This window comes from Miniopterus natalensis, chromosome 12 (genome assembly GCF_054644295.1).
Source record: "Miniopterus natalensis isolate mMinNat1 chromosome 12, mMinNat1.hap1, whole genome shotgun sequence".
Classification (NCBI taxonomy): Eukaryota; Metazoa; Chordata; class Mammalia; order Chiroptera; family Miniopteridae; genus Miniopterus; species Miniopterus natalensis.
The window spans coordinates 3,563,542-3,584,235 of record NC_142092.1 but is presented as its reverse complement, the minus strand read 5'-3'; the positions used below and the strand labels follow the sequence as shown (position 1 = coordinate 3,584,235).

General features: G+C 50.4%; 1 protein-coding gene across 1 annotated transcript in view; it reads right to left on the bottom strand.

Annotated features, from left to right (window-relative positions):
• The window catches only part of IPPK (inositol-pentakisphosphate 2-kinase), a 49,644-nt gene extending 32,072 nt beyond the window's left edge, over positions 1-17,572 (bottom strand). Inside the window, exons 1-5 of the mRNA XM_087822517.1 lie at positions 17,411-17,572; positions 8,814-8,861; positions 6,747-6,842; positions 2,921-2,987; positions 1,003-1,124 (exon numbers count right to left, since the gene is read on the bottom strand). Coding sequence (XP_087678643.1) covers positions 1,003-1,124; positions 2,921-2,987; positions 6,747-6,842; positions 8,814-8,861; positions 17,411-17,491 — 414 coding nt within the window. The 5' untranslated portion in view covers positions 17,492-17,572. The remainder of the gene's footprint in view (positions 1-1,002; positions 1,125-2,920; positions 2,988-6,746; positions 6,843-8,813; positions 8,862-17,410) is intronic.
• Between the last annotated feature and the right edge of the window lie 3,122 nt (positions 17,573-20,694).

Genomic DNA, 20,694 nt, shown 5'->3' with positions numbered 1-20,694 from the left:
AAGACTCTGAGAGTGCAGACTTGCCCTGCAGCCCCAGCTCCAAGCAGCAGAACCCTCATTCCCTCTGACAAGAATTCATGAATGGGAAGGTGCCCATCCGATGGCTGCTAGGCTCCCAGAACATCTGGAACCCCAGGTGCCTTTTAAAATCCACGGTTACACAACACATAAGAGATTGTATTTAGCACTATGGCACTGAGGAGCACGCCACCATCATTTGTGATGCCTAAGGCTGCTCACCCTCAGCTGGGGAAGAACATTAGTCCCCACTGAGCACATGGGTTGTTGAGTGCTCAGGGACAGGGTGTGACCCGGAAATCACTATGAGGTTTGGAAGAATGAGACAAACAATGGCCTGGGACATCTGGGAATCTTCCTGAAGAAGACTCCGGCAGCCACCATGGATGTGGGGTAGCAGAGCTGAAGCCGAGGGCCTGGCCCTTATCCAGCAATCACTTCCTCTAGTAGATGAGTGACACCCCTTGTTCCCCCCCAGCCAAGACAAACCAGGGCCTTGAGAGTCACATGTTTCTGTGCCTCTGAGGAGGTCTCCCCTGAGCAGGACAGAAGCAAAGGAACAGAGTGCCCCCACGTCTAAAGGGCAACCCTCAAGCCAACCTCCTGGAACACAGCATGTAGTGTCACTACGTGGCAAATGAGGCCTGGCAGAGAAGGTCGGGGGGCCTGGTGAGCTGCACCCTCCAAAGAAAACGGGGAGGATGGAACCCAAAGCACTGCCTTCTGGTGGCCATCGGCTCCCCATCGCAGCGCCTGGAACGGGCATAAACCTGAGGGCCTGAGGAGCCTTGTCCCTCAGGTCTGGCTCGTGGGAGAAACCAGTGCAGGTGGCATGCTGCATCTCCAGGAGCTGCTGTGGGGCCCAGTGTGGGGTACAGGAGGAGCTTCTGTGGGAAAGTGTGCTCTAGGCAGGCACCACAGATTTATGACTTGAACCCATCTTTCCCTTCTCCCCATACCACTTTCCCTTTTACAAAACTTCACCTTGATCTCTACACACAGAATCGGCCGGTGCTCAGCAAAATGGTAGGTCTGGAGTCTGGCTAAATTGGGAAGGCACAGAGCGTAGCCACTGAGAGTGTCCAGGTCCTTGTCACAGCGAGATTCTAGAAAACAGAGCGAGGAAAATACCTGATAATCAATGCAAGAGATATAAGATGATCCCACGATGACTTGGCAAATTCCTGGTGAGGAAAGGTCAGCCTTGCCTAAGAAAGGCTGGCCTTGGGCCTCCAGCTCCTGGGAGGTTACCTCTAAGCCTTGGTACATCCTGCCTGAGGAATGTCCTGGGGCCTTTGAGTCACGAGTGTAACACTGTGATTTGTGGTGGAGGTTTGGGTCTCACAGTATCAGTTTGACCTCCGGAAGGCTGGAGACTGAGGGCAGCTAGTCAGCTGTGTCTACATGCCCAATCCCCAAAACACCCTCACACCAAGGCTCGGCAGCCTCCGTACTTGGCATTCCTCCATGCAGTCACACACTGCGGCTGGAAGAAGTAAGCACAACCCGCATGACTCCGGGGGAAAGAACACCTGGAAGCTTGTGCCGTTTCCCTGGACCTGCCCCCAGTGCCTCTTCAATCCCCTGGTCTTAACTGTGTCCCTGAGCTGTGATAAGCGATAACCATGAGGATAACTGTAAGTTCTATAGGTCCTTCTAGCAAATTATCAGATCCTGAGGTTGGTCTTGAGGACCTCCAAACATTCAGTTGTCATCAGAAGTGAGGGTGATCTTGGGGACTGCCCCCCAATCTTGTGAGTCCCTTAACCCAGGAACTCAGAGAGGAAGGAGGCAGCAGCCTCTACCTCCCTCTTGCTGGCTGCTTCAGAACACTCACACACCACTCCTCAGCAGTGACTGTAGAAGCTGTATCATGGAGTTGCAGAGGACACATGTGGCCTCCAGGCCCCAGGTGAAGCTGGCTTTCCTCCTTTCACATAACAAGGCTGATCACAAGTCATTATCACAACGTGGGACAGTTCTTAGTACTGTTAAGTAGTATAAATTTAATTTCTAATTATACAATAAAATAATGATACTGAGCAGTTGCAGCTGGACGGCAGAACCCTAGAGCAAGTCTCAGTCTGTCTTAGCCTAGATGATGCAAACAGAGCCAAGACACAGTCTTTCCCCTCCCTCAGCCATTTCTGCATACACAGAGCTCCACTCCTCAATGCCCCCCAAACCAGAGGCTCCAAGGCATGGTGCCCTACTAGCATTCATTTTCCTAATCAAATAGGAAAGAATTTTCCACTGGCCAACTGCACACTCTGGCTGCCTGGCTGTGCTTTGGTGGAGGCATGTCCACCTCTAACATGGACTTTATACCTTTGTCTCTGACTGTGAAAGGAAAGGCTTTGACATGGTTTCTGTCATTAAGCCATGACCAAGTTTAAGGAAGGTACATGAGGTAATGGGGAAGGTACATGAAATGATGGGAACAGGGACTGCCTACAGAATTCATGTCTCCTGTCTCCCCCAGGAGGATAAGCAGGCTGGTGGGTTCCAGCTCTGGGAGAAGGTTCTCAGGCTGCAGACCCTCGAGGGCCTGGCCCATTGCCTGTGGTTTGGGTCTACCTGGTTTTCCTTATGACTCCTCCAGGCTTCCCTATAGCCCACCTTCCCTTCCCTGAGTCTCCCCTAACTCCTTCAGCTTCCCCTCGCTTCCAAATGCGTGTTTATTTGTATTAATCAGTTCCTGGTCATACATTCTCTGCAGTGGCCTGGGTGTATGATGCCCAGAATTGCCCTCCTGAGCGCCTGGGATGTCTACCCCCGGAACAAGTTTCTGGCAAAAGAACTGCTGAAAGCTGCAGCTACCTACCATGAGTAATAATGTCACACAGTTTTCAAATGGGGTATCTTAAATTACAAAGGAAATTTGTAAGTTAGGAACCCTTACCTGGTCTTTCAGATTGTATCTTTAAGCAAAGCTGTTTCACAAACTCTAAAGGCAGCTGAACCACCTCCTGTAACGACAAATATGGAACACTCAGTGTGGGCTGCACAACAGTGTGAACGTACTTAATGCCACAGAACTGCACGCTTAGAGGTGGTGAAAACGGTAAAATTATGTTATGTATATTTTAGCACATTAAAAAAGCCATCAGTATGTGGGCCTCAGGAATAAGATGCTCTTTCACTTTAAGGACATGTCCAGATTAAACAGAGACACTACTGTCTCTCATGCATTGAGCACAACAGCCCCTCAGAGCAGCTGGGTTCATGGTGGGGTGACCAGCAGCGAGCCCCATGTCACCCACAGTCAGTGTCCACAAAGCACCTCCGCTGTCCTCACTGAGACCTCCTCTCTCCTCATGGGGCCTGTGGGGCAAAGCAGGCCTGAGGCGGCTCTCTGCCGGCACAAGGCTCCTCAAAGCTGTCTCCAAGACAACCCAAGGCTTCTCACGCTCCCGCCTGAGAAACAGCTCAAGGAAAAGGGTCCGACCGAATATTAATCTCCGGGTGAGATGTCCTGTGTGTCTTTCAGCCACGGGACTCAGGGGGCCCTGAGTCCATATGCTGTGCATTTGGAAGAAAAACAAAGCAACTCTTCTCCACTTTGCTGTTTCTTTGCTACTTCCTGAGGCAGAGCTTTTAATCCAGGCTGCTCGCCACATTCACTGTGTCTCCAAGGTGGCAGAAATCTGACTTCTAATGAAGTCCCAACAGGGCACAAGAGACTGACCTAGAATGTGAATGCTGAGACCCTAGCTGCTGGCCCACCAGGCCTTCTCTGCCCTGCCCTGCCCTGTCCCGCCTGTGCGTCAGCACAGCCTGGGACCACCCTGTCCCAGGGACCAGGACTGTGGCAATCCTGTAGCACAGACATGCTTCTGCCGTTGGCCCTGGCCCAGCCCCTCGTTCACGACCCAGACTGCTGTGCTAGCTTACCTCATAATTTTGTCATTTACCTACACATGCTGTAAACTGATAAAGGGTGAGTTGCTAAAGATTTAGTTCTGAATTAGGTAAGTTGAAGCAATGGAAAAGAGTGAAAACTAGAAAAATCTGAAAATTCAAAACGTAGGTGACAAAAGTCCAAGTTCTCACTCCACTTTAAACAAACCAAAGGTTCAAAGCGAGCAGATGGCAGATGAGGGAGCTGTGCAGGAAAGATAAAGAACTGCATTGAGATCCTTTCTCAAAGAAACACCCTGGCCTTGCACAGCCCTGGGGCAAGGCCGGGAGGTCAGGACAACCCACACAGCTCGGTCTACACACAGCAGGGGCCCTGATGCCCCCCACCTCCTAAGCTGGGAAAGGAAGTCATGGTGCCTGCTGGACCATCAATAACAGAAACACGGAGGGGCGGAGAGCGTCAAGTCCAAAGCCAGAAGTGGCCCAACTGCTCTTGACACAGCATCTGTGACCCGCCCCACAGTCACCAAGGGAAAAAGAATTTGTTTTTAAGCAACTTTAAATTCCTGATTTGTAATGAGTTCTATCTGTGTTTTAAGTCAGAATAAAATGTTTATGGTAGGCACCCTTCCCAACACTTGGCTACATTTACCAACCCTTGCTTCAGACTCAAGACCCATGTGAACCACGCCATCCAGCCCGATGGGCAGATAGCGCCTACAGAACCCTGGGGGATGGTGGCCAACAGCAGGGCACTTGGTCAGGACTGACACAAAGTATTAACTTAGGGAAAACTATAGTTAAGCGCACAGAATCCTCTCAGGGGAAGAATCGCTGGGAGGCGTGGCAACACCAGCTTCCCTGCTGACAGGCATATGCCCTCAAAGGGATAAAGGGAAGGCTGCAGAGAGGACAGAGGGCCCGGCAGGTGAGAGCATGTCTACAGTCCTCTAGCAGCTCCCTCAAGAGAGCAGCATCCCCTCGCTCATCATGGGTGGTGGCCTGGCCAATGCTTCCATCCTGTCAAATTACAATGTAAAGTTGAGGCCACTCAAGGGAATCCAACCTTGGGAGAACTAGATCCACAAAAGTGAGGCAAAACTTCTAAAATCCCATCAGTGTCTCAACTACCTGTGGTATTTAAGATACAAACACCTCTAGGCATAGAGGGAACAGCCTCTTCCCCATTTCCTAACCTCCAGATCACATGAAGACTGGCCCAGACCAGTCCTCAAACCAGCTGGGCAGGCCCAGAGGCAGAGGCATACACAGCGCAGGGTGTGTCTGTGGCTCTGTCTGGGCCTCTGCTCTCACACTAGGCTGGTTGTATCTTGTCCCAGGATACAGAGAAGGGAATGCTCACCAGGACTGCACTGTGACCTACTTCACGTCAGTGGTCAAGGAAAACAGTGGCATTTATACATGCTGGTTTTGCCTGTATGTGGTCTTGTGCGGATCAGAGATGTGCACTGTATGCCACATTCCAACCGTGCCAGGCCTGAGCAGCAGTCCCTGGGGACATTAGGTCCGCTCGGAGGAAAGCTGTTCACTCTAGTGCTGTGTCATGCAGAGGAGGGGTGTCAATGGGAGCTCATTCCCAGAATGCAGCCTTGTGGACTCACCTCACACGCCCAGAGCCCCATCCACTGTGGATGGGCGGAGCATGTGTGCCCTGGGCCTGGGGACACTCTGACATTATTCCCACTCACCAGACCATCCTCGGCTGGCCCCAGCTCCCACGGCCCTTCCTCACTGTGACCCTACCAGGGGAAAGGCCTAGAGCCCCCAGTGCTGTGATACAGAGAAATGCTCTCACTTGGCCAGACAAGCACACTCTCTCAAGGAGGGAGCTGGCAGCACACGGCCTTCACTCTGACACCATGCAGTCCTGTGCAGTCCCTTCCACGCTGCCTCAGGCTGACCTGCAAAGCCACCAGGATGCTGTGGAAATGACAGACACAACTTTGGGCCAGGTCATCTCCCAGATCAAGTAGTGGGGGAGTATCTCAAGGATACTCAGAGCCCTTAAGTGAGTCCATGTTGGGAGGTGCTGAGACCCCCCCCCCAGCCAAAAACTGGCACCACCCTGCCAGCACCATGGCTGGGCCACCCTGAGAAAAGGTCTGATGCTTTCAGATGAGGCTGCAGCCCTGAGGGACGACTAGCAGCACCCCCCACCATACATCCTAAGCTTGTCAAAGGACCTTCTTGGAGGATTTGCTGTCAGAGCCATTTAAAACCTACTTTGCCAGGCAATCCTTAAGCTTCAAAGAAATGTTCCCTCAACCCCCTTAGTATCATTTTTCTCAGGACAGATACAAGGTACAGTATTTGCAAAAGAGAAGCTGTGCTCTCTGTGTTCAAAGTGACAAACCTGCTAGTCTGTTCAGGGCTCTGATCTAAAACAAGCAGCAAGGCCAGCAGATGCCAAGACAGCTGTCTCAGGTGTGGACCAAAGCCACTGTGGCTTCCTACGCTGTCCCCTCCCCAAGTGTCCAAACTGCAGCCTCATGCCTGTAACAGGCACTCCTCTCAGTTAGTGCAGAGCAGCCACAGGCACAGGACTCGGGCTCTCTGGACTCACTCCAGAGCCCTTGCCACACCGCATGTCTCCACGAAAGCAGGGTAGAGGGGACTGGTATCCCGGCAAACAGAGGTCTCACATGGTTAGCTAGAAAATGGCAATAATAACACCTGCTCTGCTACCTCAGAACACAGCAAATAAGAAAAACAAAATGCTCGGAAACTCTATAATTAGCATGAGGAGCTATCATTAAGCACAAAGTTCCAAACTGCAATTGAGAAGCTGGTGATATTGATACAGATATTGCCCATGAATTTAGACTCCATAAATAAAAACCACTTACCCCACAATGAACATAGTTCTCCCCCAAAAACTCTTTCATGACATTTTTGCCAAAGTCCACTATGTTCTGTAGGTGCTGGAATATTTCTTCCGAGGTCTGTAAAAAAGAAACACAGGAAGGCCGTAATGTCCAGGACCTCGAGGAGGGAGGGAGTGGACTCTGACACCACCAGGAGCCTGTTACACACAGAAGACAGTGGCCCTGGACTTGGAGGAAGGTGAGCCTCACCACAGAGACTGCCAGACCCACTGGAGCTTCTGGCCCCTCGGTCTCCCAGGCCCACCTCTGCCTTCTACCCAGGGCCCCATGTGACCCGCACCTGTGTCAGGAACACCTGTGGATTCCACCAGCAGCCCATGCACTCCTTCCAAGGAACTGGACTTTGAAAATCTCTCTTGTCCAAAAATCACTAAGTATTTACATTTTATTCTTCAGCCTCTAAAATAAAATATTTTCTCCCAAGTCAGATGTTCTTAAGAAAACAATAAGCTATGAGATTTAAGTGAGACAGGAAATCAGCCCTGTGTCCCTCCCTCTGACCTGAGGTGAGAACTCTAAAGGGTACATCACAGGTCTCTCTAAGGGGCGAGAGAGCCACCTTATCAAGGGGCCAGGTAGGGGCCTGACACACAGCTTGAGCTCTAGGAAGGTCCTGGACTGAGCTTCCACCTGCACCTGTAACATCTGCGTCCTGGGCTAGTGCAGTGTGACTGTGTGAAAATGAAGTCCAACAGAAAAGCCCAGAACACACCCAGTGGCTCCACAGTGCTGTGGCCACAGAGCTTCTGACAAAAACCTCTACTTGTTGACAGAATTACCACAGGATTCCCCACTGGTAACGCAGCTGGTATCACACCATCTACTTACATAATAAATAAAGGTAAATTGTTTGTTGCCTTGGAAGACAATGCCTCAATAAATGGAAACAGGAAAAGCTGACAGAGGCATGAGTCTGGGCTCTGCAGATACTGAGTGAAGGAAGGGGCTGGAGGCAGCCTCCCAGAGGGTTCTGGTCTCCACTTGGATTCCACAGAAACACAGCACTCTGGAGGTTCTTGGGCAGCTGAGGAGGGGTGGCCCTCCACCTGTGCCTTCCCGCCCTGGTCCTATGCCTTCCTTCTCTGCTCCGACCAGACCACCCCCAGATCTCACAGCAGCCCCACACACCCCACCCCTTCTCTTTCTATGTAGCTGACCTGAGTGTGCCCTTCATTTCCACCAGTGGCGGCCACCAGCACCCATCAGCAGTCACCTCCCCCTTTCTGGCTGTCGCTCCATAACTCAAATGAAGCAGTGATGCATCTCTCCTATACCCTGATGTCCTGCTCAATTTCCACTCCTGCCCCATTGCCACTGCGAGGGCTGTGCCCCCACAGCTCCTGCCTTTGCTCCCCTTTTAAGAAAGGAACCTGTGCTTTGGAGCAGGGCTCACACCAGCTCCTGTGCCACGAAAGAGGAAAGGCTCCACAGGGCTCTCCTTCTTGACCCCTGCGACCACTGAGAGTTAGATAAATACTACAGCAACACCCCACCTCCAGGAAGACAGACTCTACAACTCAGTGTTCTGTGGTGTGCTACACAACAGCAACAACTTTCTCAGCCTGTCCACAGTAGTTTCTTGGATGACTCAGCAAATAGAAACCAGTGCTCCATTGGAACTGCCTGTTGTGACTTGTAACGCTGTCTACCTGACAGCATCACAGATTTCATCGTCACAGATACAATTCCACAGATGGGGAAACGCAGGCAGCAGAGCGTTTGAAAATCACCATGGCAAAGCAGAGACCTGGCCCTGGGGGGTCCTGGCCAACCAGCAGGGCTCTCTGAACTGAACAGGGTAACTCCTAGCTCAGCACTCAGGGACTCCCCACAGCGACCCACGGTGACCCCACCAAGTCAAAGCACTGGGTCCTGCAGGAAATCAGAAACACACCACTTTTTGCATTGAATGCTTAGGTCATACTAAAATTTCTACAATTAGCATTAATACTTCTAAATCAGAAATAAAATCAAAGCTTTCTTAGGTAATTGTTTCAATGACTCCGTGGCAAACCCCACTGATCTTACCTTCTTCCTGTTGGGAGGAAACTTCAGAAAACGCAGCACCACACAACGCTATTGGAAAATAAAACAGAGTATGATTAGTGCCCGCCCAAAGCCTAGGGATAGGGGTGGATAGCTGTGGAGAAGGGGCTGGGGGAGCCTAGAGGTTGCAACCTGAATAGACAGCCCACTGGCCTGAACACCCAGTGCCCCAGGCAGGGGACCCAGCACTGACTCCCACACCAGAGGACACACTGGGGCCACAGGGAAGCCAGTAATACCTGTGCCCTCTGACCTAGCCAGGCCACTCCTAGGAATTTACCTTAAGGAAATAATTAAGAATGTGCAAAAGATTTTACTCATAAAGAAGTACTGTTTATAATTCTAAATAAAATGGAAACAACCTAAATGTCCATCAATAATAGTGAGATGGTGGCTCACCCTCCCAGGAGAACACCTACACCTCTCCCTGTCCCTCTCCCTCTCCTCCTCCCTCTCCCTCTCCCCCCTCCTTCTCCTTTCCCTCCCCACCCCACCCCCACCAGGTAGGTTACCATTACCTTCCTCACTCCCAAGCTCCTAGGGCCCTTCCTTTGCCTCTACAGTTTGTCTCCTAGATCCATTTCTTCAATGAATTACTTTTTCTACCTCTGTGATTAACCAAATAAATGTTCTCTTATAAAAGAAATAATAATAGTGAGGTAGTTAAATACAGGGGGACACATTCTAGACTGTGGAATACCGTGCCATCACTGACAAAAAAACAGGAAGCTCTGTATTTACAGGCACAGATGAAAAAGGTCATAGAAAAAGGCTTATAGAATGAACTCATTTTTAGAAATAAATAATTACGCGCGTGTGTGTGTATAAGAATGATGTACAGGTACATTTCTATTTATGTGATGAGCAAAACAGGTGATCAGCCCTCAGGCAGGTGGGAAAGGTTACAGAATGGGCTGGTCATGGGATTACGGGTCCATGTACTTTGTAATAACTAAACTATAGGTGCACTTATGATCTTAGCACTTTTCTGTACACTTATTACACTTCATTCTTAAAAGTCTGTAAAATAAAAATGTTTAAATGTAGCATGTGCACACTCCATTTGTATAAAATGTCTAAAAGGACTTCAGTACAGTTAACAGCATTCTCTGGGTAGCAACAACTGGGACAACAAAATTTTTTTAAGTTCTGCTTATTTGGGTTTTTCAATTTTTTATAATGTTCATAAAATATACAAGATTGAAAAAAAAATAACTTTTTAAATAAGTACAGCCTTCGAGGCAGCCATTCTCCCAAGAAATAACCTGGAGACACTGTGGTGCCTCAGTAACCAGGCAGACTCACTCCATTCGGATGACTTCAGAGACCAGTCCTACACACAGGAAGTGTCAGGCAGAGGGTTGAGGTCGGAGCTGCACTGGGCCCAGAGAAAAGCCATGAGCAACAGGAGGAGGGTATGGGGGCCCAGGGAGCCCTACAACCTGGGTGAGTGATTAAGGAGGCTCAGAAAGTACAGCTTTGTAAACCCAAATGTGCCTGACAGCAAAAAAAGATCCATGGAGACCAGAACCTTCTGCCCAGGCCATAGCCCCTCTGGTACCTCCTGCCCAGCTCAGAGAAAACACATGATCCTCTCAACACCTAGGACACTTGTCACCTGCTTGGGCCCCAGCCCAGACTTGGGGAAGCCAAGGTCAATGGCATGCTGGTGTCACCGTCTCCCAAGTGCTGGCACACATCAACACTCAATCATGGGCACCAACCAGCCAAGGATCATTTCCATGGAACTACAATTCCATCAGAATTCAAGGAAAAACAGAAGGTAATATGCAGAAATCCTAATTTGAGGCAACTTTCCAGAAACTCAGCCCCCAAAAGTACACTAACTCCTCCCCTGGTCTCCATTCTGTTCGAGACCCGCAAAGAAATTCTGAGTGTCATGTTCTGTCTGCTTCAGGAAAATTGCATTCTCTGATGACCCAGTCACCATCCAAAACTCACCAGAAAGTAGCGGCCAGCCCCAGGGAGTTGCAGGGTCAGCCTGAGACCAGTCCCAACAAGCACATGCACTCAGTTGGTGCATGTGTTCAGGAAGGCAAGTGAAACCTGCCCCTGGTGAGGGCCTGGCCAGGCTGGGCTGGTGGCCCCAGGACATGCCAAGAGGCCAGCTGTGGGGCCAGCAACACCCATTCAGACGGATGGCAGAGAAAGATGAGAAATAAACCTTACCAGCCCTCGTGGGCAGAAAGATACCCTTAGTCCAAGGGCTACCCATGGCACAAGGGTGGGATTGCCTCGGCTGCCCACAGGGAGATGCCTAGGAAGGAGCCAGCAGTGCCACCCAACCCAGTAAGGGCCAGGGCTCTGTCATCTCACCAGATCTTAACCAGTTGTGAAGAAAACTCCTTTCTCTTTAAAACAGATATCAAAAGCAGATGTTTAAAATGTACCTTCATCTTAATGTCTAGGACAAGATGCTAAGAAAGTGAAGAGAAAGGGGTGATATTAAGAAGATAGGGGCTTAACGAGGGTTTCTGCACAGGCTGGGCTGGCAGCTCCTCCCACAGCAGGACAGGGAAGTGTGGCGTGCTCACTTACACCTTGGAGCACTAGAAGACAATCAGTGCTCCACTGATTGTCAAATTTTAAAAAGCTGAAAAAGTCACTGAATGCAGGAATGACACATATAAACACACATGCATATTAAACAACCTCAAGACATACAAAGTTAAGGGTACAATTTGTCACTTATAAAAGAAGCAGGAAGCATTCAGTCCCTCCCAGGGTCCCAGGTGTGACAGGGTAGGGGTGGGCCTGGGAGAGGTGCCTCTGATCCACCCTGAGAACCTATCACCAAGATTTTTGGCAAAGTGACCAAAGCACCAAGATTTTTGGCAAAGCATGGCTCAGAATAGCTCTAGTTCAGCCGGGCGTGGCTCACCGGTTGAGCATAGGCCTAGGATCCAAGAGACTGCGGTTCGATTCCCAGTCAGGGCATATGCCCAGGTTGAGGGCTCCTGGATCCCCAGCAGGGGTTGTGCAGGAGGCAGCCAATCAATGACTCTCATCATTAATGTTTCTATCTCTCTCTCTCCCTTTCTCTCTCTGAAACCAATAAAGATATATTGAAAAAAAAAAAGGAATAGCTCTAAAAGCACAGCCTGGCGAATGTCTGACAGCTCGGTATGGGACTGGCTGCTCGAGTGCTCTGCAGCCACGGAGTTGTACATGAAGGACTTCCTACATAGTTAGGCTGTAAGATTGAGTAAAAAAGTGGAAAACAAAAGCAGAAACAAAGGATTCCTAAGTACCCAATAAAATCGTATAAAGGAAGGAAGTGCACCAAAGTGCTAACAAAAATTACTTTCTTGGTGTGGAAATATTGGGTGCTTTTTAGTTCCTTTCAATATTCTATATTTTCTGGAACTGAGGGAGGAAGCAATAGTTGGTATTAAATACAAATAAAAGACCACAAAAATCAATATATTAAAAGGGACACCTGCCCACCTGAAGCCGGAAAGAGTGAGCTGTGGGTGGAATCAAAGGGTCCAGGGCCTCCTGGCAAACACCAAGGGGAAGGCCGCCTATGGCCATCCTAGGGCACGCGGGCACTGGTAGTCTCAGGCCACAGCCTCACTGTTGTAGAACAGGCCTAGCCTTCCACTGGGATGACAAAATGATACTGAACAGGGCCCCAAGAAGACCTCAAGGAATCAAAGATTAGAAAACTCTCAAGGGAAAGGGAGACAGACAAACACAACAGCAGAAGGAATGGTAACCTTGAGGTGCTGCCCTGGATGTCCGAAATGGCTCAGGGTGTTTCTCAGTGAGGCCGCGTGCTAGTCGCCCCACCGGCCCCAGCCTGGGTGGTCTATCAGAACACCTGTGACACTATACCTGGCCAAATCACTAGCCTGTGGCGACAAAACTAGCAGTGCACCCCAGGGCCTACAGTGGGACTGGGATACAAGGGGTGGCACAAGAGGTGGGACTTGGTGCTGGGTGGACAGCCTGAGACAAAACAGATGAGAGTGAGACAAGACGTCTCACAGAGGGGAGCCCAAGACTCCTCATTGAGGCCAGAAGGAAGGACACTTTCCTTCCCAAGCTCTGGCAGCCCCATCTGGACCCATAGCTGCTGCACAACTGAAGCAGATGCAGACAGGATTCACGAGGTGGGGATGGGACAGTGGAGGTATACATCCAGGTGACATGTAGGGGAAAGACACTCAGGGGCTGAAGCCAAAGAGAAGCTCAGGTGGTCCCTGAAGGGATGAACAATGTGACAGTCTCCAGAATGATTTGTAAAGACAAACATGATGCATGGAACACACAGTGATTCTGCAGGGAGCTATCAAGGCCCCAGACCCTCCCAGGCCACACGAGGGCCATGGAGCAGGTATAGGAACACACACTACATGGAGGTGGGGCACCCAGCACTGCGGTCTTGTTCTTCTGCTGCACACACAGAAACCTTCCTTACCTTACTGATAAACAGGGCCACTGCTGTCCCGATTTCTGACCAAGGGGGAGGATGGGGGGCCATGTCACCTTGGGAAACCAGGCCTAAGCAGACCCTTGCATGCTAGGAAAGCAGAGCTCAGTGCTCGCCAAGGCCAGGGCTGAAAACCACCAAGGAAACACAGTTGGGAAATAACAAACCCTAACCATTCAACTGCAGGTGATCCCAGGAATAAACAGACGGGAGCTACATGCAGAGGTCTCCAATGAGTTCTTGGCAAGAAAAAGTCACCAGTATAGATAGGATTAAAATCTCAAATACAGAATTAGTTACTAGTTTAAAAAAATACTAGAGGCAACAAAAGGTTAAGACTCTTTCAACTAGATTCAGGAGAAAATAAAGAAGGGAGTGGCCCAGGACTTGGGAAAAGTCATATTAAAAAAAACAAACAGAACAACTCTTACTTGCTTCCAACATGTACATTAAGAAGTATGATCTACAGCCCGGCTGGGCGTGGCTCAGCGGTTGAGTGTCGACCTAGGATCCAGGCGATCGGGGTTCGATTCCCAGTCAGGGCACATGCCAAAGTTGTGGGCTCGATCCCCAGTTGGGAGCATGCAGGAGGCAGCTGATCAATGACTCTCTCATCATTGATGTTTCTATATCTCTCTCTCCCTCTCCTTTCCTCTCTCTGAAATCAATAAAGATATATTAAATAAAAAAAAAGTATGATCTACAAACCAGAAATCCTAACACACAAGACAAGAAGGAAACAGTCAGACTCCCCGACTGCTGGAACTTTACATCTTCAGGACCCAGATGAACACCAAGGGGCATCACAACCACCACGCCATGGAATCTTAGAAAGGCTGTAAAATCTGCAAGATCAGATATGAGCAGCTTCCTACGTGCTTTTGATAAATGATCTTTGTTGGCAGACCTTTCGTATTACTTCTGTCACAACAGCTTAGTGTGATAAAGGAAGTGAGCCACTGTATGCCCTGCACCCCATAGGTGAGGGCAGCTGGAGGGCAGCTCCAGGCCTGGTGACAGCTCTCTGCCTGGCCTGCCCGCCAACTCCTACCACTGGAGACACTTAAGAGATCAAATTACAAACCAGACTTAGAGTGACCTTCACAGGACAGGACACTGTGGCAAGCCAACAAGACAGAGGTGAAGAAGGATAAGTGCAGATGTGAAGCCAGGACACCACACAGACAGAAATCCCAGCAGCACACCAGAGGGCAGCCTGGGCTTCGCCAACCATGGCTCAGAGTGAGCAGAAGATGGCATGGTCACCAGAACAAGTGACAGCACCTTCACTTGTCCACAGGGAAATGCCCTTGCCCAAGACCTTCCATGAGGTCAGTATGTGGGCCTCCAGGCACCCACTGGGGCACAGTGCCAAGCTGGCCACAGCCTTGGAGCACCTCAGAGGGTTGGCGCCAGGGCCAAGGGCCAGGGCATGGGAAAGGGTTAAACTGCATAGTTGGGACCCAAGAGCACTGAACACCAGGTTGAGGGTGACAGATACAGGATTCCTAAATGGGCCACAGGGAAGCTGACAGGAACCTGACAGGAACTGGTCTGCTATTAGGGTCTCACGCTATCCTTTCTTACTTCTCAGCCCTGAGCACACCCCATGACACGGTCCTCCTGCGGCCTGCACTTAGCTCAAGGCCCCATTTTACAAGTCCCATGCTCCTCAAAGCTCCTGACCCATCAGCCTGGAAGGCTGTCTGCATCTCATCTCACGTTTCTTCAGTGCAGGTGTGAGGCTGCAGGACTGGCGGCCTGAAGGCACGTAGTGTTCTGAAGATGGAGAGTAGAGAGTACAGACTGGTCACTTTTTAGGGACCTTTCAATTAGAAAGTAAATGATGCCCTTTCTGAGAAAGTGGCTATCTCCTGATCTGGGAAAAAAGTGGCGAAGGCAGCTCTCTACCTTGGAATGAATAAGGTGGGTCTGGGGAGTCCACCTGCAGGCAAGGGAATCCTTGTGCTCAGTCGTCCACCCTCTCTCTATCGCACCTGCACGCACACCCTCTCCTTGGGCACAGCACAGACATGCACGACTGCCTTCCAGGACTCCCTCCTCCTTCCTGGTCCTCAAGGCCCAGGCAAAGCACAAAGGCTTCTTCACGCCCAAGGGGTACAGCCGTCCCTTTACTCAGTGCCTCACTTGGTAGGAACATTTTCTTACAAGACTACTTGCACCGATAATCTTTAAGTTCAAATGATGAGTTAATAACAAGCAGGCAGGCATGAGCATAATAGGGCAAGTTTAGATTTAAAATAAAGAATGAAGACCACAGGTCCAGGGTAGCCTGATGACTGAGTTTAAAAGGGAAAAAGAAAAGGAAGAAAACCCACAACCCCAACAACAGGAGCTGTGCAACAAGCGAGGGGCAGACTACCCTGGAAGGCGAACACGTGCTTGTCAGGTATTCTCCTGCTGCTGCTAATAATGGAGCATTGCCCTTAGGTTCTTTTGTAGAATCTTTTAGAATTGAAAGTTTCCCTTTCTTACTCCTCCATTCCTTAAGTGAGGGTGAGAGTTTCAGAAAGTGCTGTAAGAACTCCCAGGGAGGTGACTCCAGGAAGAGAAGTTTGTGGATTTCTGTGCAGGTCTCTGACATCCTGCTGTCTGACACCAGTGGCCGGAATGGAGTGGCTGGGGGAGGGCTTAAGAGCATGGGAGTTAGAGTCGCACAGAGCTGGGCAGAATCCCAGTTCCACCGTCTGGCCCAGGTTCCACTGCTGCATTTGCAAAGTGAACCAGTAACAGATCCCCTTTGTGGAACTGCTGGAAAGAGGAGGTGAGCAGGAGTTGGACAGGTTATGCCTGCAAGTGAGGTTAAGATACCTGACCCAGTCCAACAGCTCCTACAGGGTGGTGCAGGCCCTGGGTTATGCCTTGCTCTGCCATTCCAGTGCTGGGTGCACTGGGTCAGCTGTGGGGTAAGTTGCAGCCACCCTGGTGTCCCCTATGTTCCAACTTTGCATTTTGCTATCCATTAGCACAGTTGGGAAACTGAAAAACAGACTATAGGCTTTGCTCAAGATCTTTAGATGAATTAATAATGGACAAGGCTTAACCTGAAGCCGTTCTCTGAGCAGCCGTCTGGGCACCACTGTGCTTCAAGGTCAGGCGAAGCATGGGATGTTTCAGCATGAGTCCTTTTGGTTGCTGGGTTACTGTGATGACCCACAAGCCCTTTCACAAAACACATACTCATCTTCCAATTCCTTAGTAAGACTGGATGGTGTGTCTTCATCTTGTAAAGCTACGGCTTTTTTTAGTGGGAGCTAATGTACTGAGTTTCAAAAGAAACGTCTGACAAAGGAACAAGTTCCAGACTTGGGATAAGAGGATCCCAAGGAGGACGGGGGGAGACGTCAGGCCTCACATGCCTTCTCCGGGGGCTGCCCCGCAGCAGCGGCGGGCCGGGTCCGAGCGGCACGCACCCCTGGAGGCCGGGTGGGGGCGCCGAGAAACTGAGCAGCGCGACGGTGACACCGGGGTAACGCGGAACTCACTCCGGGAGCGGGTGACACTGAGGGGACGCGGAACCGACCCGCGGGGTGTGGTGCTGGGGACTCGGAACTGCCGGGGAGGGAGGGGGGACCTGGAGGAACGCGGGACGATCCGGCGTGGGTGAAATTGGGGGCGACGCAGCACCGGCCTGGGGGAGGGTGACGAAGTGGGGACGCGGAACTGACCCGAGGGGGTGACGAAGCGGGGACGGGGAGCTAACCCGAGGGGGTGACGAAGTGGGGACGCGGAACTGACCCGAGGGGGTGACGAAGCGGGGACGGGGAGCTGACCCGAGGGGTGACGAAGCGGGGACGGGGAGCTGACCCGAGGGGGGGACGAAGTGGGGACGGGGAGCTGACCCGAGGGGGGGACGAAGTGGGGACGGGGAGCTGACCCGAGGGGTGGGGCGGGACACTCTGTGGGGACGCGGAACTGACCTGGGGCTGACCCTGGGGTACGCGGAACTGACCTGGGGCTGACCCTGGGGTACGCGGAAATGACCCTGGGCGGGGGAGGCTCGGCGGGACGCGGAACCGATCCGGACAGAGGGGCGCCGGGGGGAAGCGGATACGGCCCGGGCAGGGTGCGGGCCGGACCGCGCGGCCCGTCTGTGGCTCACCTGCGCGTGGGCCACCACCAGGCTCTTGTTGCCTTCGCCGTGGTACCCCCATTCATTCTCGTCCATCTTCCCCTTGTCCATCCCCCAGGGCGGCCCGGTGCGTCGCAGGGCCGCGAGCTGGGGGCCGCCAGTCCGCCCGGGCACCCGCGGCCGGCGAGGAGAAGGAGGAGGAGGAGGAGGAGGGGCGCCTGTCAGCCGCCGCCTGCGCCGGACCCGCCACCCGGACTCGCCGGCTCGGGCCGCCGGAAGCCACGCCCCCGCGGCTGCCATGGCGGAGCCGGGCGACTTCGGGCACGCGCCTGCTTCTGTTCCGTTGACCACGGGGGCGGAGGGGCCAGCGACCATCTTAGGTGCTGGCAGTGACTTACTTCCGGAGCGCGGTCCTGAAAACCAGAAGTGACGTTTCCGCCTGGCGCCGGAAGCGGGTCGGCGTAGGCGACTGCGCCTGCGCCTGCCGGGGCTGAGCTGGGGCTGCGCGCGGGAGGCGGGCGTTTGAGCGCCTGGGCGCGGCGGCCCGGCGCGGGGGCGTGGGCGGCCGGGGAGCCGGAGCCCGGGCTCCGCGGAGGCGTACGGGACGTCCGCCTCCGCGCTCACTCTCTGCCCGCAGCCGTCCAGCGGCGCGGCGCCCGGCCCCGCCCGCCCGCCGGCCGACAGCCGCCTGCCCGCTCCTGACGCTGCGCGCGCCTGCGCCGGGCCCCGCGTCCCCGGGGGACGAGCCTTGGCGCGGGCTGGGGCGCGAGTGTTCCGTGGGGTTCACCAGGCCCGCCTCGGCCCCCGCTTTCTGTTGCTGGAAGCTTAGTTTTGTGCGCTTGGTTGTTGACAGTATTCCTCGCTCATCCTTTGATACCCGTGGGATCCGTGGTGATAACGCCTTTTATTGTGTTAGCAACTGGTCTTTTCTAAGCCTGGTTAGAACCTTATCAATTTTATTGATTTTTCCAAAGAACCAGCTTTTAGTTTTGATTTTTCTGTATTGATTTTTTACTTAAAATTTCATTGATTCTGCTCTAATTTTATTGTACTTAAGCTTACTTTGGACTTAATGTGCTCTTTTGTTTTCTAGTTTCCTAAAGTGGAACTTTAGATGATTGGTTTTAGACTTTTTTTATAATATGCATTCAGTGCTTTAAATTTCCCTAAAAGCACTGCTTTAATGCATAACAGTAATTTTGGTAAGTTGTATTTTTATTTTAGTTTTCATTTACTTCAAATTATTTTTAAATTTGTTAAGATTTCTTCTTCGATCCATGTGTTATTTAGAAGTGCATTATTTAATCTGCAGCTACTTGGGGATTTTGTCTTTCTGTTACTGATTGCTAGTTAAATTCCACTGTGGTCTGAGAGCAGACATTGTATGATTTGTGTTCTTTTAAATCTGTTAACGTGTACTTTAGGGTCCATCTTGGGAAATGATGCCTGAGCGTGTGAGAATTGTACTCTGCTGCTGTTGAATAGTCTGCAGTTGTTAGTTATATCCAGTTGATTGATGGTGCTGTTGAGTTCAAATGTGTCCTTGCTGATTTTGACTGTTGGATCTGCCCGTTTCTGACAAAGGAGTGTTCAAGTCTCCAGCCATGTTGGCGGATTCATGTTCCTCTGGCTGCTCTGAGGGTTTTTGCCTCCGTGCGATGCTTTGCTGTTAGGTGCACACACGTGGAGTGTATGTCCTCTTGGAGACTTGACCCCTTTATCCTTATGTAATACCCCTGTTTATCCCTGATAACTTTCCTGCTCTGAAGTTTGTTCCATCTGAAATTAATGTAGCTACACCCACTTTTTTTTTTTATTAGTGTTAGCATGGTATATCTTTCTCCATCCCTTTAAAGTTCTATGTCTTTTATTTAAAATGGGTTTTTGGAGACAACATATAATATAGTTGGGTCTTGCTTACTGGTCCACTCTGACAGTCTGTCTTTTAACTGACATATTTGAACCATTGATGTTTAAATTGATTATTGCCCTGTTCTTTGTTCCTGTTTTTATCTTCTCCCTTTCTTAGAATCAATTTTTTTTTTTCTTTTTTAGTGGTTGCCCTAGAGTTTGTGAAATACATTTACAACTAACCAAGTCCACTTTCAAATAACACTATTCCACTTCACAGGTCATGCAAGTACCTTATAACAAGGTATTTTAATTCTTCCCTCCTATTCCTTGTATCATTGCTGTTGTCCATTTCACTTATATATAATCTATAATTATTAAACACATCAGAGCTATTATTTTGAACTGTTATCTATTAGCTCAAGAGACAATAAGAATAAAAGGTTTTTATTTTACCCGTATTCCTTCTCTAATGTTCTTCCTTTATATTGATCTGAGTGTCTGACTTCTGTAACTTTCCTTCTCTCTGAAAAACTTGTAACATTTATTGCAAGGAAGGTCTACTGGCAACAGATTCCCTCAGTTTTTGTATGTCTGAGTAAATCTATTCTTGACCTTTCAAGACTAATTTCACAGGACACAGAATTCTAGGGTTTTGTTTTTGTCTCTCACCAGTTTAAATATTTCACTCCACTTTCTTCTTGCTTGCATGGCTTCCAGGACAAGTCAAATGTAACTTTTTTTTCTTCTTTAAAATATGTTTGTATTGATTTCAGAGAGAGGGAGAGGGAGAGAGAAAGTTGAAGCATCAGTGATGAGAGAGAATCACTGATTGGCTGCCTTCCACATGCCTCCAACCAGGGATCCAGCCACAACCCAGGCACATGCCCTGACCCGGACTCAAACCACAGTCTCCTGGATCCTGGGCTGACGCTCAGCCACCGAGCCATGCAAATGTAGTACTTACCTTTGTTTTGCTATAGGTATGCCTTTGTCTCCCCTCTGGCTTCAAGATTCATTTTCTGAAGTTTGAATATCATATGCCTACGTGTAGTTTTATTTTGGCATTTATCCTGCTTGGTGGTGTCTGAGCTTCTTGGATCTGTGGTTTGGTGTCTGGCAATTTTGGTAAATTCTCAGTCATTGCTGTTTCAAATATTCTCCTCTTCCTTCTTCTGGTGGTCCCATTATGTGTTACACCTTTTGTAGTTGTCCTACAGTTCTTGGATACTTACCCATTTTCCAGACTTTTTTCTCTTCAGTTTTGGAAGTTTCTATTGACATATTCTCAGGCTCAGAGAGTCTTCCCTCAGCTATGTCCAGTTTACTCATGAGCCAACCAAAGACTTTTTAAAATTTCTTAGTGTTTTTTCCAGTTTTTGATTCTTAGATTACTCCATCTTTCTGCTTATATTATGCATGTGTTCTTACATGCTGTCTACCTTTTCCATTACTGCCCTTAG